Source organism: Notolabrus celidotus, chromosome 10 (genome assembly GCF_009762535.1).
Source record: "Notolabrus celidotus isolate fNotCel1 chromosome 10, fNotCel1.pri, whole genome shotgun sequence".
Classification (NCBI taxonomy): domain Eukaryota; kingdom Metazoa; phylum Chordata; class Actinopteri; order Labriformes; family Labridae; genus Notolabrus; species Notolabrus celidotus.
Window position 1 is genome coordinate 3417022 of NC_048281.1, and position 19767 is coordinate 3436788.

The 19767-nt window shown below is 40.4% G+C and overlaps 1 protein-coding gene across 1 annotated transcript in view; it reads right to left on the minus strand.

Moving 5' to 3' along the window:
* The window catches only part of pth2ra (parathyroid hormone 2 receptor a), a 401963-nt gene that overhangs the window by 39134 nt on the left and 343062 nt on the right, over positions 1–19767 (minus strand). The window contains exon 10 of the mRNA XM_034693914.1: positions 7713–7807. Within this exon, the coding sequence (XP_034549805.1) occupies positions 7713–7807 (95 nt within the window). The remainder of the gene's footprint in view (positions 1–7712; positions 7808–19767) is intronic.

Consider the following 19767-nt stretch of genomic DNA (forward strand, 5'->3'; position numbering starts at 1 on the left):
GTAAACCGGCCCCATACCAAAGCAGTTTCATGATGTCAGGAGACAGGGAAAAGATGCTTTCGTCTCAGAGCCATTTTATTATAAGTGGGAGCTCTGCTGTGAGCCTCTGGGTCTAAAAAGAAAAATGAATACATGTTGTGAACTCTTATGCCCATCTTATCTTATTAATGTTCCCTGTTAATATCAGGAAAGTACTGTGCCACTGACTTTTGTTATTAGACCTGCTTTCTGTTGGTCTTTGGCACAGAAGCATTCTGCTTCTTCAATATAGCAATGTGCTACAGTATGTATTTGCCTGCACACACGTCATTTTAGGAGCAACACACACATGGGCACTGTGGTTAACTTGGTATTTATTCAATGTGGATGCTAAGCTTTGGTATTGAGCACTTGGAGCAGTTGTGAAACAGTTCCACAGTTTTGCGATTCTTGGATCAAAAGGCATGTGCATTTTGGTTCTTCCTTTCAATTCCTAAAAGCAACATAAGGATGTAAGAACTCTGCAGTCCACCAAAGTGTAACTTTTCCCAATCCCGGGCCAGAGTAAAAAATAAATCCCGTCCCATGCCACTCCCGGTAAAATGACTCCCACTGTGTGACAAAATTAGGAACTTCTGGAGGGAGATGATCAATAAAGTCAGTACTATTTTGACAGTTAACATTCCAGTAGACTCCAAGATGATCTTGTTACACATATATCCCAGTGGTCTTAATTTGAGAACCAAGCAATGCAAGTTTATTGATTTTGCTATGCTGCAAGCAAAACGAACATTGGCCTTTAAATGGAAGAAAACTGATGCACCTACAATGGGTGCTTGGATTAGAAATATGGCACAATGTATGTCAATGGAGAGAATAACATATACCTTAAAGAACAAATGAACAGTTTATGAGGGAATCTGGAAACCATTTAATGATTCTATTAAGAGTGGAGATATAGGAGGGCTGTTACAGGCTGAAAACCAAGACTGAGATACTTATATGGACTTGTGGTAGATCCCAGAAAAAAAGACGAAGACACTGAGAACCGGTGTAACTTAAATTTTTTGTATATGTGGATGTATCTTTTACTTTATTCAAGGTACCTTTTAAATGTAATAGAAATTCTGTCTTGTGTGTTTAACACAGTTTGAGAGAGAGATGAATGTGGGAGGGACGGGGTGTTTTGTTTGTTTGTTTGTTTGTTTGTTTGTGAGAAAATAACAAAAAAGGACTTTTGTATTGTACAATATGTTAATGTAATATTTATGTCTGTGTAATGCACACTATACATGGAAAAGTCAATAAAGATATTGTTAAAAAAAATAAAAAAATGACTCCCACTCCTGTACTGCTCCCATTTTTTTTCTTTTAGTCTTTAGGCAATACATTGACTTTGATTTGATCTTCTCCCCATTCTTTTTAGATGACTTTGTGTTCTGCAGATTTATTTAAAAATATATTGCAACAGGAACAGTTCATCTGTGGTAATATAGGGAGGCATTTATTAGTTAAAAGAATTTAGCAGTTAAAAAACTGCACCAAGCAAGAGAACCATCCTCAACGAAAAAAAGTGCATCAAGGCATTACCTTCACAATTCACATACTGTACTTGAGTTTTGGAAAACTAAAGGCTGATTTATACTTCTGCGTTGAATCAACGGCGTACCCTATGCCGGGGGTCCGCGTAGCTCCAGTACCTATGCCGAGGCCTACGCACCTAGCTGATGTACACCTCCTCCAAAATGTAACTCCCCGTAGAGCCAACGCGGACCTCAAGCCCTGTGATTGGACCGCTCGGCGGCTTTGTCTTTCCCGCATTTACAACACTTCCGGGATCCCGGAAATCGGCCGCACATCGGCCGTGTATTTCATGTCCTCCTCTCTATTCTTCATGTAAACATGTCTGTATGATAAACAGCAACATGTATCAGCTGTAGATTAACATAACACGCTCTGAATCTCTGTGGAAAAGTAAACAGAGATCGTAGCGGGGCAGGAAGCAGGCGACCGGCTATCAGAGAGACCGCACTGCCCTCTAGTGTTTCGACGGAGAATTGCTGCACGACACGGACACACCGACGCACAAGTATGTGGGGCTCAAGTCCGCATCAGCCCCTGCTGCGTAGGGGAGACGCAGAAGTATAAATCAGCCTTAAGACCCAAGCACTCATCTCGGGTTAGGTGTATGCTCCCCTTGTGATTTTTGTCAGCACTTCACTTTCACTTCACTTTAGCAAACCCATTCGTTTTTGCATTATTTGCGGACGCAACACAGACGTGCTCCAGGTCTGCAGCTTCAAAGTGACAAAAATACACAAAAATACAACTAATCTTAAAAATAAGTGATTCTGACCACGCTGATGTCATGCCATTTACTGTGGACACACGTGGACACCTTCATGAGCCGGAGTTTACAGAGGAAAAGACGACTTCATGCACCAGAGGAAAATAGGAGAAACCTTAAGAGTTAAACTGGAGAGCAGGAGAGATCCAGAGTTACCTGGAGGTGCAGGTGTGTAAACTGTGAGCTAATGTTTACAGTTTACACACAATGAACCAAGAACAATTCTTGCTGTCACAAGTAAGACTTAACAACAGTCCCTTAAGACCTTCCCGCTCCTGTCTGCTCCTGTTAACTTTGTATCCTGTACCGTCCAAAATCATGTGATTAATAGCAAATTTGACTCCCATCCCGCGGGAATCCCGTGACAAGCGGGATTCCCGAAAAAGTCTCTCCTTCAAAGTTGTTACAAAGAATCGTGGCAGACCGCTGCAAGCGATTGAAAAAAGATGATGACACAGCATGACAAAGTTTCTAATGAAACATTTACTGTAACACGTTTGCATTTGAGGGAATGCACTGTGTTCAATGTGTCGATGTTTCCTGTTCAAAAAAGGTGCCCTGGCCAAAACTGTAGTAACATGTCGTCACATACAAAAGATAGTCAAGCTCACATTTGCATTTATATTATGGTAACAAATGATTTCTACAAATATTTTTAAAGGTGACATATCATGCTTTTTTCATCAATATATATTGGTCTAAGAGGTCCCCAAAACATGTCTTTGAAGTTTATGCTCAAAAAAACACTTTGAAATCAGATTTTGGCATGCCTGAAAACCCCTCTTCTTCAGTCCTTCTCAGAACACTCTGTTTTCTCTCTGACCACACCCCCTCAGGAAGTGGGTGTGGCCTCGGCTGTCCAGCATGTTGATCTAATGTTTACATGTTTGCTGAATATACACGGCTGCTCAGAGATCACGTTACTTCAACCCTCTGAATCTGATCCAGAATCTGATCCTGACGGAGAGGCGCCTGTAGCAGGACCTTTCTGAAGGATTGGTCACAGATTTAGTGTTTCTTGTTGTTTTATTTATCAGTATGTCGACATGTGTCTTGGTACACAGCTACAGCTACAGCTATGAACATGTAGCTATGTGGCTATGCTAATTAGCGCTAGCACTTATCCATGACAAATAAAAATCATCCACTAGATCTTCAAATCTGCAGACGTGGGGAGTAAAACCGACCTCTGCCAGAAAGGCAGCGGGACCTTTTCTGAAGGATTGGTCACAGATTCTGTGTTTCTTGTTGTTTTATTTGTCAGTATGTAGACGTGTGTCTTGGTACACAGCTACAGCTACGACATGTAGCTATGTAGCTATGCTAACTAGCGCTAGCACTTATCCATGATAAATAAAAATCATCCACTAGATCTTCAAATCTGCAGACGTGGGGAGTAAAACCGACCTTTGTGTTTATTAAGACAGCCTACAACTAGCATGCCTCCCTCCTAAGCTCCTTGTTAGCACACATTTGTGCAGGTAATGAAAAACGGAGGGGGGATTCAGTGTTATTTTATACAGTCTATGGGCTGAACAAGCTCCGAGCTCTGACTCCGTGACAGACCGGATATTGTTGTGACGTAACAAAAACACTGAAGTCTGAAACGGCTCGTTTCACACACATTTACAGAAAGGTGGAGAAATCAAAACAGGGGCAGAATGGATTTTTTTCATTCTCGGGGGGTTTGTAGACATGCCAGGGAAACATATTTCAGGTAGAGAACCATTAAAAAGTCAATTTTGGCATGATATGTCACCTTTAATGTATTTTTGATAGATACAAGATCAGACAGTTCTCCTTCATATTTGGTTCCTATAGTTTCTGCCTGTGTTAAATTGGTTTCTACCTGCATCAGCTGGAATATAATGGATACTTGTGCTGCATGACAACACTTTGGCACCAGGTGTACGACAGGGCCCCCAGCTTCCAGTTTAGCTTCCAATTTGCACTAGATCACTGGTATCTATTCTGACTTGTCTGCTCATAGATGCAGAATTCAGCAGGATGCTGCTCATAAAAAACAACCTGTAATTAAAATGTTTTTATCGGACACATAGATGACAGTGGCAGCAGAGAGAACAACAGTGATAATTACAGGGTTAGAAATGTTTGAACACATTGTATTCTATGTGTGTGTGTGTGTGTGTGTGTGTGTGTGTGTGTGTGTGTCTGCATGCATCTGGTGACTCATTAACATAATTACTACACAACTAAATGTAGTCTGCATTTCACAGTTCATCCCTAATTGAATACGTTTGGCTGAGAAATAATCTCTGTTTACTGATTCTGCATAAAACTAAAGAATCACGACAAACATGATTCAGGGTATTGTTTGTGTTTTAGTCTTCATTTGTAGTTGAAGTGTAACTGTCTACCAGCATTTCTGCAGGCTTTCAAGGAATGCAGGGAAACAGTTTATGTGGAGAGCAAAAAGGGAAGAATGCACCAGCCGTGATGTGGTCTTGGATCTAATCCCCGTTCATTTCTGGAGTTCCTTGTCAGGTTGAAAACAATACAATGCATAGACACAGAGGTCTTGCCTGCTTTGGAATCCGTCTCTGTTTTTTTATTTCACAGAAGAATAAAACACTGGTGTATCTTTCTTTCTGAGGCAATACAACATACTGTCCATGTTCTCTCCTGATCCCTAATCAGTCACTATAGACAATAGCATGCTGTATGTTATTCCTTGAACTTACTCTGTCGCTGGTATTAGTGTCTATGTCTTTGTAATCTGTGGATCTTTGTGGATATGATGTGTTTAGATTAGAGTTGCAAAATTCTGTGAATTTTCAAAGTTGGAACCTTTCCATGGGAATTAACCATGAATTTACTGTGAAGGTTGGCTCTTAATAGGGAACTTAACTATAGTTGGGGAAAATATATTTTAGCATAATCCTGACTAAAACAACCAGAGTTCATGCAAGTACAGTTGAATATCTCTGCTATTCCTCAATCACATGCACATAGCACACTGCTTACTGCAAGGCTATTGAGACCACGCCCCCCACATGCACTGTGCATTCCTCCATCAAATGCACAGATGATTTCTAGAGTCCTGCAGAGGCTAGGCTTGAGAAGCTTGAGGGAAGATGCTTTTTATTTGCATGTTGAATGGAACTTTGTTGGAGGGAGAGGGGCTCTTTACATTTAACATTTGGAATGGGACTGTGTTGATATTGCATTTTTGTTAATTTTTGAACAGGTTGAATCTGGAGGGATCATAGACTGTAAATAAAAATGGACAGCGTTGCTCCGCCTCTTCCAGTTGTACAGTTCTGAAGCCAAAAAATCCCTCTCCTGGGCGCAGCCATTGTGCAGCCAGAGCCTGTGAAGCCTTTGTAATAAGCTCCGCCCTACAGTGTAGTGTCACAAGACGCTGTGTCTCCTTTGAAGTTTCGTTCTACGGCGGCTGTGAATCAAAGGAAACCCAGAAGTAAAACCCCGTTTTTTAAACTCTAATAACTAACGAAAAATAAACTTTTCATAAAAAAGAGGCCTTGAACACAAAACAGTCAAATAATAACTACATATCGCCACAGCATACGGATGTGACAAACATTTGTACGACGTGTATTTATTTTTTAAAGTTTGACTGCTCCCCCATTCAAATGAATGGGGGAGACGGATTTTTTTTACCTATACTGCAGCCAGCCACCAGAGGGCAGTCACACTGCTGAAAGCCTCACCTCCAGGGCCGTATCCGGCACGCTTGGGAGGGATGAGTAATATTTAACTCAACATTCATGTTTTTGTTCTTCAATGAAAGAATTGATTGTTCAATCAAATATTTAACACTTGATAAAGTTCTACTTACAAATACATCTGTTTTAATTGTATTATTTTGGATGGATGTCTGCTTATAACAAAACAAATATTTATGCTTGGATCATAGACTGTATAAAATATGGACGTAGTATCCGTGACGTCACCCATCTGTTCCTGAGAGCTGTTTTGAAGCAAATCGACGGCAGCAGCCATATTGGTAATGCGGAACTCAACTAGGCAGAGTGTGACGAAGTGTGAGTCTCTAAGCCAATGGCTGTGTGTTCCCGACCGGGAGTCACGTCAGTCATGTCCTTATTTGGGCAAAACTCATAATCTTAATATCTTCTTAACCGTCACGTTAGAAAAAAATTCACCCCCCGTACAGTGTGTGCCATTAGAGAGATTAGCGTTGTAGGGCCAAGCCGTTTTTTGAACCAGGCTGTAAACATGTTTATTAATGCTGCAAAGATCGTCTTTTTCCCATTCATGTCAATGTGGTTTCCGGTGTTTCTGCAGCCAGCCTCAAGCGGATTTTCGATGTACTGCAGTTTATAGCACTTCCGCATTGGCTTCATCGTTTGAGACCGGAGTTTGCCGCTTGGCTTGGATATGATACCTTTCATTAAATTACCCTAAATTCACAGTTAATTCCCGTTAATTCCCATAAATTCCCATAATTCCATGGAAAGTTTCCAATTTGGAATATTTCCAAAATTCCCCAGCTTAACTTCCCATGGAAATTTTACATAAATTTAACGAAAAATGTCCACCCCTTTGCAACCCTATTTTAGATTAAAATTAAATATTTTACTAGACTTGGACTGCAGGGACCCTTTCCATTGCATCAGGAGAGAGGTGAACTGTCAGACTTTCAACAGGTATTAACGTAACTGTTAACTGCCATCAATTTTGACACTTGTATTGCTTTTCAAATTTTTGAAGCATTGAATTGAATGCTGTTTTTTACTGGTTTCTCCAACATGGAAAACAGCGAGAAATCATCAAGCCACCATTGTGGTCCAGTGTGTGGAATCACTTTGGCTTTTGCAAAGATGCAGATGTTCTCAATAAGTCGCTCGCTGTTTGTAGGATATGTAAAGGTCAAGTAAAGTTACCACGGCAACACCACAAATCTATCCAACCACCTACTAAGGCGCCATGGGATTTCACACAATGCCGACCATCCAGGCACCTCTTACAGCGTTCATCAAGGTAACATCAGCTCTGCAGAAGCCTCAGGCCTCTCCAGCATGATTAGTCAGAGACGAGGACAAAACTCGGCTCAGGCCTAAAACATCACAACAACAACATGAATCTAGGACTGTCCAGTATCAAGGGATTTATTTCACAGTCACACTGGATGAATTTTGGGCTAAAAAGTTAATGAATCGATTTCAAGTCACTGAATGGTTTCAGATCGTATCGTTCTAAATGAACCAATATCGTCCTTTAATCGTGAATCATGATACGAATCGAATCGTTGTTAAAAAGAATCGTTACACCCCTAGTAAAAAGCAATTACAGAGGTAGATGATACAGCACACACTTCAACACACAATGTACATCAAACTCAACATAGTTTGAACTACTTGTCTTATAAAGTCAGAGTTCATACCTGTACTGTTTCCTTGTGTCGTATCTTCCAGCGTTAGTCTCTCTTATTTTCGTTGCCAACACTCGAACAATGTTCACAAACAAAACAAAGTTGAGCTGGAACAGAAGAACAGAGGTGAAAAAGCTTTTAATCTATGCAGCACAAGGAAACTAATAATCCCTAAACATGCAATCTGTTTTGTTTTTAATAAACGTTTGAACAAATATTGTAAATATTTAATCCATATTTCTGCCATTTTTTCTGTTTAACTATCTTAGTGCATGCGTTCAGTAAAGCTACAGTATCTGTCACTCTTGAAGCACACATAAGCCCTAAAGGGAGCTACTGTAGTGTTCTGTTCTGACAACATTTCCTTTGCCAAGGTTGGGATTTCTCTCTGAACCTTCAATGCGTCAAAAGCAAAGTCTTTGAAAGATGCAAATTAAGGCTTATGTATGTTTCAAAGCTTGTAGCTTTGGAACGTACACAAGCATGACGAAGGGGCTTTTTTCAACTATTTACATAAATCCTCTTTAGCTGCATACATTTGATGTGAGTTCAATTCATTTCTCTTCATTCCCCGCCTCCTATTCATTAGATCATCATCACTCAATTACATGAACACATACATGAAAATGACTATATTGGCTATGCTTTAGTGTCAGTGAGAAACGGTTTCATTTGTTCTTTAATAAATATTAAGAATGTGGTTTTATCCTGGAGAAAAGAGAAAATGTAAGACTGTGTTTTATGACAAATTAAATTTTTATTTTAATTCAAACCCTCATCAAAAGATATCTTTTTATTTTCCAGTTAGAGGAATGTTATGAGTTGCATTGCGTGATCATTTCTGATAATTAAATCAAACCATGCACCTGGCATGCAGAGCTGGCTCAATGTCTATTCAAATATCTCTCCATGGAACACAATGTGACATTTTTTTTTTCATTTAATTAAGTGATATCAATCCACTTTTTAAACAGCCTGTGTATCAAAATAAATTTGAAGGGATTTAATCTGAACCACTGACGCAAACATCAAGCTGAACTGTGTATCATTTTTACATTTGAGTTCTTTCATGAATTACTCATTTTATCTTGAAAAGCTTGATAAATCAGTTGCACTGCATGACATCAATAATTCATAACGAATCCAACCTGTCATTTTTCATCACCTTTATCACCCTGAATGTCAACTTTGTGTTGCGTTGATAGAAAATTGTTGGATCTGAAGAGCCAAAACCAACAGATCGACTCCCCCACTGATTGACTTTGGTATTCATAAAGTTGTGCAGCCAGCACAATCTAATCATCTGAGACTGTTCTTTAAGATGTCCCTGATTGTTAAGTTTTAAAATGTGGTTGCTATCCAGAGGTGTCAAGGAACGAAGTTCAAATACTTTGTTACCTTACTCAAGTAGACATTTTGGGTATCTATACTTTACTGGAGTAATTGTTTCTCAGCCGACTTTTTACTTCTACTCCTTACATTTTCTTGCAATTATCTGTACATCTCGTATCTGTATTTTAAAAAATAGCCTTGTTACTTTCATTTCTTTTCAGCTTGTTTTAGTTCCGGCTTGAGCAATTATTTGAACCTGTAACAGTCTGTCCAGCCTAGTTTTTGTTCCTGCATCTCCTATTTCTGAGCACCCCTGAATACAGCATGCTAACAGCACATCCCCTGAGTGACGACAGGGAGAGAGACATGCCCAGAACAGTCTGAAGGAAGCTAAGTGGACTGCAGTATTTTCTGATGGTTGTTACAGACTTTTTATCTATTGCGTCTGAGTCCGTCAGACACAGCCACACAAACAGGCCTCCACTGCTGAGACTGTGCTCACCTGTGTGCAAGTTTCTGTCTGAGTACCAGCTGCTTTTGCAGCTGAACAGAAGCCTTTTTTGTAACTCTTTGTTACATGTTCTGTGCTGAACTGATGTAGATCCTGATGTAGAGTGTGTGTATGTGTGTGTTTTTCAGGAAAAGTTGAATCACTAACAGAAGTTCAGTTGGCACCGTCAGCTGGAGATTTGTTATGGATTTGTTATGGTGTGTCACGGCCCGCCAAGTTTCTTACTCATTTCATTTATGCATGTGTTCTGATAGTGTCTTAATAAAGTAATCAAACATTTAGGCTAGCCTAGATTAGTTTGACACGATCAAACTAAATGTCAGAATTGGCCCAACAGTTCTTAAAGGACACCAAAACCAAGGTCCTGTGGAGAAACTGTGGCGGGTGCTCAAAGTGAATGTACATGCTCAGAAACCATGTAGGGGAGAGTGGGGTAATGTGAGACATCGGGTAATGTGAGACATACCCTGTATCTAGGCAACGGAACACATTTGTGGTCATGTGACCATTATGTTTTTAAGCCCCTCCCATTTCCCCTTAGTCATGAAGGAGAGGACCTCATGGTGCTGTGGTAAGCATGTTTTTTTTCACAAAAATGTTTTTTTTGCATGTAAAAGTAAAATTTCTTGCTGTCAACTTAATCAACTGTTGTGCCAAAGCAAATTAATTCAGGTAGAAAACTTATATCATACATGTTGATGAACTACCAACATTTAAAACCATGTAATGATGCTAGCTGAAGATTAGCCTGAATTGCTAAGAGAGGTCGTTTTTTCTAAAATTGTGGCAGTGGGGTAAAGTGAGACAAATGATGTAGGGTAAAGTGAGACAGTGTCTCGATTCGGATATGTGTCTCCTCGTGAAATTCTACCACTTCCCAGATGTCCCCCCAGAACACAAACTAAACGAAAGCGTGGGAAGACAGCCAACATAACTGATGCTCCTGAGAAGCAGGCAATTGAAAAGGCTTGTAAAGAAAGACAAAAGAAACTGGTAGGGGAAAAGAAAAACAGCAAAGAAAAGGGAAAACCAAAAAAGAAAAGCAACCAGAAAGCAAATCATAGTTTGCAGCTCTGAGGAGAGTGATGTCCTTGTCCCACTAGATAATGTGTCTGACGCAGAGAGCTCTGAGGATGGCATTGGCATGGTTGAGAAAGTTGAGGATGACAAAACACGAAAGAGTGGGAGAGAACCAAGTTTGCTGTAAAGGAAAATGATGTAGAACATGTTCCTAAAAGTGATGTGGGGAAGAAGCTGCCTCAGACTGAAAGGCCTGGAGGAACCACACGGAGAGAGCAACTCTTCATCTTTCCCTGTAACCTTCAGGGCTGGAATGTAGAGTAGGCATAGTTGTAGAGTGTGACAGTAGGCTGATGTTCTAATCCAGGTGGGTCTAGTCCTGTGTTCAAAGTCCCAGGCTGTTCTAGCTGGTTCTGATTGCCCTTTGCTCTGACCCCCAGACACTAATTGGCTCTAAGGGTCCTGTGTTCTGACCCCCAGACTGCATTCTAATCTAACTTGTTCTATCTGTCATTTGAATGTTAATTAAAACATTTGGAATTATATTATGTTGTATTTGATTTTGTTCAGAGTTACTTTCAATGTTTAGAAAAACATGTGCTTAATTGACCAAACCCTATGATTCTGTTACTAGTCCGACATTAGTTCTGGAATGTGTGGTTGTCAAGCTAGCTGTCAGGATTGTAACTGTTACAACATGTGTTGTCATGGGTGTTTCAGAGTGGAAAAAGGAAGTGGATCAGTTTACCCCCAGCTGGTTCACTTTACCCCCTTGATTTCTCTGGCCTGTCTCAGTTTACCCCTCAGCTGAGGTAAAGTGAGACACAAGACCACTTTTCATCATCAACAATCATATTTTCACTGCCCTTCCTCCTGAATACATTCTGATAATTTCCATTGCTAGGAAACATCCTGAATTAATGGGAAATGTGTAAATTTAACCGATATATCATTTTAGCTTGCTTAGAGGGGAACAAATGTAAAAAAATGTCTCACTTTACCCCACTCTCCCCTACTTCGGACCTGCTGGAACAATTTGTGTGTTGAGTAAGACCCTTTTGGCCAACACCAGCTGTTCTGGGTCTTGAATGTGTGTGGGTGCTTGATGCTTGGATGTACATTGACATTCCAATAAAGGCTTTTGATAAAATGCAAGTGAAGTTTGACTTTTTTCACCATTACAATATTTATAGGCAACGAGTCATCATATCTTTCGCTCCATGGAACACGTTAATGCTCAGTAGTACACAGATATGGTTCTTATATATGTACACTTGAGGTCAAAATGATTAGCCTCCCAGGAATTCTGGAACATTTTCCTTAAATTCTGCTCAATGTTTGAATCATTGATAAAACTTGATATAAGCAAACATTCACCAGTGTTCTTTAGTAGCTTTGGTACATTTTGGAATGTAAAATACATTTTTAGGATAACTTTATATCAAATGGGGTGGTCAAAATTATTAGCCCCCCTGTGAATTTTTTACTTTTAAAACACACCTGAGCAGTCAGTTTGTTTCCTAACAACACCTGTAGGTCTGTTGGCTTCCTAACAACACCTGAGCATTGAGATTTACTTAAGGGACTCCAAACAGGGCATTTGAACACATTATTGAGAGAGACTACTCTTACTAACCATGCCAAAGACAATGGAAATCAGTCTTGAGCTCAGAAAGAAGATATTTGAGGCTCATAATAAGGGGGAAGGCTATACTTTAATTTCCAGGCGTTTTACAGTGTCTAGAATAGCTGTATGTTGCATCATTGCAAAATACAAGGAGACAAACTCTGTTAGAAACAAACCTAGGCGTGGTAGAAAACGCAAGATTTCAAGAACTTTGGAGAGGAAAGTAGTTGAAGATGTCAACAAGAAGCCCCGGACATCTGCCAAGATGATTGTTGCTGACCTGACCTCCTCTGGAGTTGATGTTTGAAGGAGCACAGTTGTGAGGGATCTTCATCGTAGTGGGCTTCAGGACCATCGTCCCAGAAGAACCCCTTTACTCAAAGAGCGGCACATCAGAGTCAGACTGAGGTTTGCCCGAGAACATTTGAAAGGGAAAGATGAGTTTTGGAAGTCCATCTTTTGGTCTGATGGAACTTTTTGGGTATATGGATGTTGTTCATGTTTGGCCAAGAAAGGGAGAGTCCTTCAACCCTTAGAACACGGTCCTCAGAATTAAACATGGTGTGGGGAGCATCTTACTGTGGGGCTGTTTTGCAGCCTCAGGCACAGGACATCTTGTTCTGGTGCATGGCATCATGAAAAAAGAAAGTTATGTTGACATTTTGAGGGATAATGTGAAGAACTCTGCTCTTAGTCTAGGCTTTGGTCGGTGCTGGGTCTTCCAGCAAGACAGTGATCCAAAGCTCACGTCAAAATTGGTCAAACAGTTCTTAAAGGACACCAAAACCAAGGTCCTGGAGTGGCCCGTACAGAGCCCAGATCTAAATCCTGTGAAGAATCTGTGGCGGGTGCTCAAAGTGAATGTCCATGCTCAGAAACCATGTATTTTGGACCAGCTGGAACAATTTGCATTGGAAAAATGGGACAAAATCCCTCCAGAGACATGTGCCATCCATGTAAAGAACTATTTGAAGAGGTTGTTTTCTGGTGTGGCGCAGAAAGGGTACACTATTGACTACTTAGGGCCAGGGGGCTAATCATTTTGGACATGCCATTTTTACCTTTTCTTGTTTCAATTCATTGCATCAATAAAATATCCAAGTCAAACATAGTGAACATTTGTCTTTGTTATTTTGGAAACACATAAACTATAAACACTTGTTTTTAATGATCATTTTCATGGAGAAATCAAGGGTTTTATCTGATTTCACAAGGGGGGCTAATAATTTTGACCTCAAGTGTATATGTATTTGCATTGTACGAAAATGCGTTCATTTTCAATGGGTATGAATGCAGCTGAAACAGGTGCAACCCAAATATGTCAACATTAACATATTAATATAACATTATAGTCATTATGGTCTTCAGAAACATGTTTTTTTGGGAGGTGGGGTCGTGCACTATAGGCCCCTGTGGCGCAGACTAAGCTTATGTCCTTAATGGCATTTTATTCCCCTTACATTACTTTGACTTTTATACTTTAAGTAGTTTTGAAACCAGAACTCTGACACTTTTACTTGAGTGAAAAGCTTGAATTGATATTTCAACTTCTACAGAAGTATTTTTAAACCCTAGTGTCTATACTTCTACCTGAGTAATGAGTGTGAATACTTTTGACACCTCTCTTGCTATCACAACCTTTTCAGTTCTGAGCGGAACATTTCAACCCCTGAGCTTTTGATAAAGTACATACAGAATAAAAACAGGCACATAAATGATAATCATCATTGGGTGAAGTTTTCTCAAAATCTTTTGACACATCTGAGGAAAATTCCCAGCTCATTATTATTAAATTATTGATTATTTAGTCCTCTATTACAGAATGCAGCCTTAAATCTGCAGGAAAACACTTTCTGTATCTTGATGAGATGATCTCTTTGATCCAGCTAATACGTAGTTCTCACAGAGCAAAAATAAAGCTCTCTGCTCAGGATCTGCAGGAGAGATTTCCAAACACAGCTTGATAGTATCTTAACTTATGCAGCAGAAAGGTGCAGACAGCTCAAGTCAGAACAGACCTTTTAAGTGATGTGACATTTCTTTTAATGTACCCGTAAATCTCAGTTCATCCACAGACACACAGCACTTCACTCTGGCATACTTCAGCAGAATGAAATTCAAACAGAAACTGATTTTCTTGTCCTTTACTTACAAGTAATGGATCCTAAGTTTGCTAAAATAACAGCATCATGTAATTAAAAAAACAATTTCAGACCTGTCCTCAAGAGGAGAAGGAAAAAACTTCCTTAAGTGTTTGTTGAAAGTGGGATCGATCATTTCTAATTCATTCCAGATAGTCAGTAAATCTAACCACTGATGGGCTTTTGCAACACAGCATCAAGCAGGTTAGTGTCTTCAGTTGAGTCCCGACCCACACTTTGGGAACCCCTGGTCTATTTGATGGTATCCACATTAATGATATGTGGATTAAATAATTAATGTTCACCCAACTCCAAGGTCACTTACCATATTGACCAGAATATATGACCCTGACTATAAGATGACCCCCCTGTTAAAGACTGTTTTTCTTTCAGATAAATACTCTTTGGACCACGCCATGTTTTTTTTAGGGAAAAATTTAATTTAAAAAAATGAATACCTTGTGGCAACCTCCAGTCTTGAAGTTGGAAGCCAATGTGGATGTGCTAAAATTTGCAGTTCCTCAAGTGTCCACTTGAGACTGGTTCTAAAAGCCATTGGCTATTATCTGACCACCATACAGTATGTCCCTGAGAACAAAAGTCAACTTCTCTGTATTTCAGGTGGAAAGCCAACAAATGGTGTAACACAACATCAAGGCAAGACTTGGTTTTCCATTTTCTGGGTAGTTTATCATCCAATTAAGAACTTGAGGAGTGACAATGTGTCCAAATTAAAAGCCAAGCAAATATGTTCCTTTTCAAAATAAGAACCATTATTTCTTGGTTCATTTCATCCCATAGTGGAGTGCCTGGTGTCGACTGTAATATGACTTCAGCATTAAGAAAAGAAATCAATTTTCTGGTGATTAATTTGCTATCTGGTCTTCAGTTCCCTGTTGTTGAGTTGAAAAAATAAAAAATGAAAGCTTTGTCAGCTCTGTCCTCCAGAGGAATAAAAAACAACTTTTCAAAGGCTTCGTTGTTGAATTTTGTTTTCCGAAGCAGGGAGTCTGGAAATCTAGATTTGACTGTTTTTTTGTGACACAGCACAAAGTAGATCTGATGCTCTAATTGAAATTTTAGCCAGGAACGAACTGATATATGCACTTGCATGCAAATATCTTAATAAATCACCATCAGATGACTAGCTTTTGCTCTCCATATGGACTGTTTTACCAGCATATACCAAATTCTGCTGGTATTTGGTCAAACTACTCAAACTACAAAGATAGTACAAACATGAACCTGCACACTTCCAATACTAAAGCTCAATCCCACCAAGGTTATTATAGTTAACGAAAACTAACGAAATAACGAAAACGAGAGGTGAAAAAACATTTTCGTTAACTGAAATAAAAATAAAAACCAGGCTTCACAAAAAAACGAAAACTAACTGAAACTGTATTGTGAGTTTACAGAACTAACTAAAATAAACTAAAATGACAGAGAACATGTCTTTAGTTTTCGTCTTAAACTCAGTATTTTGAGTGGATATGTAATAAAGATGGAGACTGATCGGGTGGACGTCTCTGCTCTCTGCTCTCTGCTCTCTGCTCTCTGCTCTCTGCTCTCTGCATCTGCACGGGAGCGCGCCAAACAGAGCCTGCAGCTGACGGGCGCGCGCACTCACCACGAGGCAGAATTGCAGGAGGATTAGAGACGAACTCTCTCGCTCCGACTACCTGCCCTGTTTATAACCGTTCCTGTGTGAATGCCCAACAAGTAAGTATAATGAGACGGAGAACTGACTTTTCCTGTCCATAGGCATTCACGTGTGTTAAAACTCCCGAGAGAGCAAATAGACGCCATGAGGGCATGCGTCATCTCATATTATTAATCACCCATATGATCCTGTTCTGTTCACTTATCATTAGAAGTGTTAATGGTTAATTGGTGGCAGTGGTATCAGAGTGATATGATTATTAGTATTCTTGTAGTGGTAGCATCTGAATCATTATCCCTGTATCAATGATTATTATTTATTGCTGATTTTATTGTTAAGGATGTATCAGTGAGTCACCATATTATTTAACACTATAGAGGGTCAGTAATGCTAGCCTAAAGGCTGATTTATACTTCTGCGTCGAATCGACGGCGTAGCCTACGCCGTAGGTCCGCGTAGCTCCCGTACCTACGCAGAGGCCTACGCACGTAGCTGACGTGCACCTCCTCCAAAATGTAACTACGCGTAGAGCCGACGCGGACCGCAAGCTCTGTGATTGGTCCGCTCGACGGCTTTGTCTTTCCCGCATTCACAGCACTTCCGGGATCCCGGACATCGGCCAGACATCGGCCGTGTATTTCATCTCCTCCTCTCTATTCTTCATGTAATCATGTCTGTATGATAAACAGCAACATGTATCAGCTGTAGATTAACATAACACGCTCTGAATCTCTGTGGAAAAGTAAACAGAGATCGTAGCGGGACCGGAAGCAGGCGACCGGCTATCAGAGAGACCGCACTGCCCTCAAGCGTTTCGGAGGAGAATTGCTGCGCGACACGGACACATCGACGCAGAAGTATGTGGGGCTCATGTCCGCGTCAGCCCCTGCTGCGTAGGGGCGACGCAGAAGTATAAATCAGCCTTAAGTGTCCATATTGTGACCATCACCCTTATGTTGGTGTATTTATTTGATGTGTTGGCCTCTGTGGCCTCATTGGGTCTGCTGTACTGTTGTGCTGTACAAGGAGAATATTCACTAAACGGTTAAAGCTCCCTCCTGTCTCCTGTCCAGTGTGTTCTGACCGACACCCCAGGGAGAGTACTATCCTACAGAGTATCTACCAGTATTCCCTATTTTTTAGGATATGAATTTTTTGTTTGTTTTCTGCCAGTTTCACTTCATTTGGCTCATTCGCACAAGCAGGCACGCGTCCACACTTTGCCTGCAGAGCGTTAATGGCAGCGAAAGTCAGGAGAAAGCGGCAGAGCCCCATTTGGGATTACTTTGAATATGACTGTCTCTGATAGGAGTAAGTGCCTTGCAGTGGAAGGTGATAAAATATGTGGACCATTTCTCAAGGGGTAAAATCCCACTAATCTTAAAGTCCATTTGAAAAGCTCACACAAGACGGCTAACCTAGCATACCTTGTCAAGGCAAGAGAGAGCGCCCAGCCCCCTTCCCCTGAAACAGAAGTTAACCCCCGGCCAGGCACACAGGCAAAAAAGACTAAAACTAAAACTGAAACTAATAAAAACTAAACTAAAACTAAGCATTTTCAAAAAATAGAAACTAAACTAAACAAGCAAACCCGCTTCAAAAACTAATTAAAACTGAACTGAAATTGAAAACAAAAAGTCAAAACGAAATAAAAATAAAAACTAATGAAAAATGCAAAACTATAATGACCTTGATCCCCACCTCGCTGAGTACAGATTCTATACATTTGTAGAATCTGTAAATAGAGATGAACATCAAATCTGGAATATAAATCGCATAGATATATAGGAGATAGTCTATTTTGGGAGGGCTCCTAGAGGAAAAAGGTTTGAACTGCCAATCTTTGTGGAGACTACCATTGCCAGTTATGAGAGAGGAATGGCAGTTAATACAAAGTGTGATGCTGTAACAAGCTTATAATAAATAAATAATGGACGTAGTATCCTTGATGTCACCCATTTGTTCCTGAGCGCTGTTTTGAATCTAATCGGCGGCGGCAGCCATATTGGTAATGCTGAACTCAACCAAACATAGTGTGAGGTAAAGAGGTGGGGTTTGAGCCTCCTAGCCAACAGCAAAGTGTTCCTGCCTGTCAGTCAAGTCAGTCATGTCCTTATTTGGCCAAAAACTCCTAATCTTAATATCTTCTGAACCTTTAGAAAAAAAAATCACCCTTCAGTGTGTGTAGATAGAGAAATTAGCTATGTAGACTGAAGCAGTTTTTTGAACCAGGCTGTAAACATGTTTATTTCTGCTGCAAAGATTGTCTTCTTTGAATGGGTGTGTATGTGGTTTCTGGTGTTTCTGCAGCCAGCCTCAAGTGGATTCTCAATGAATTGCAGTTTATAACACTTCCACATGGGCTTCATATTCTGATTCCGGAGGTTGCTGCTTGGTTATACCATTACACAAACACATAAGAGCCCACGTTTTTATAGCAAAGCTTGTTTAAAAAGTGGAAGATTTATCTCAGCCATCAAACACTTTCAAATTCCTCAACATCTTTTTCATCTCCTGTCGCCCATTTTCACGTCCCTCAAAGGTCAATTTTAGGCCCATTACTGTTTTCCATTTACAGACCTCCCTTGAGCCATGTCGGCAGTTCCATAATTTACAGTACCCCTGTGCTGATGACACCCTGAACAGCCCAACAGTCAAACCAGGCAAACTCAAATTTCCACTCGCCCAGCTAATAAACACTGCTGGACATCTCAGTATTTATTTAATAGGGAATAGAAATAAGGAAATTGGTTTGCAATCTGTCAACTTTTACAAAACTTAAAAAAAAGCAAATCCCTCTTTTGTATTACCAAGGCAGACCTTTAATGCCTGTATCTGGTCCAAAATGCCCCTGCTGGATTTGAAACCATCTCAACAAACAAGATCACATTAACACTAATCCTGTCCTTTCTGCAGTGGCTGCCTGTCCATTCCTGTATTGGTTTGAAAGTTGTATTTCTGACATTTTAGGCCTACAACAAGCCCCCGAATCAAACAACCACTACCAAACAACAACCAATGCACATCTCCTTCTTCTGTTGGATTTAGGAGTTGCACTCGCAGAATGACGTCATGCTTTTTAACTTTTCCCACTGTTGTGAAATGCTGCTTACTAAAGTCTCTTGCATACTGCTTTATTCTGTTAACGCCTCTATTATACCTTATCTGCAATGTGTGATGCACAGAGGTGTAATGGTGGAAAAAAGTTGTTAACTTTCTGATCCCCCCTTGGAGGTGTTAACCATAGACTGTATAAAATATGGACGTAGTATCCGTGACGTCACCCATCTGTTCCTGAGAGCTGTTTTGAAGCCAATCGACGGCAGCAGCCATATTGGTAATGCGGAACTCAACTAGGCAGAGTGTGACGTAGTGTGAGCCTCTTAGCCAATGGCTGTGTGTTCCCGACCGGGAGTCACGTCAGTCATGTCCTTATTTGGGCAAAACTCGTAATCTTAATATCTTCTTAACCGTCACGTTAGAAAAAAATCCCCCCCCCCCCCCCCCCCGTACAGTGTGTGCCATTAGAGAGATTAGCTTTGTAGGGCCAAGACGTTTTTTGAACCAGGCTGTAAACATGTTTATTAATGCTGCAAAGATCGTCTTTTTCCCATTCATATCTATGTGGTTTCCGGTGTTCCTGCAGCCAGCCTCAAGCGGATTTTCGATGTATTGCAGTTTATAGCACTTCCGCATTGGCTTCATCGTTTGAGACCGGAGTTTGCCGCTTGGTGTTAACAGAGGTGGAATGGGGAAAAGACAGTGCCAACGTG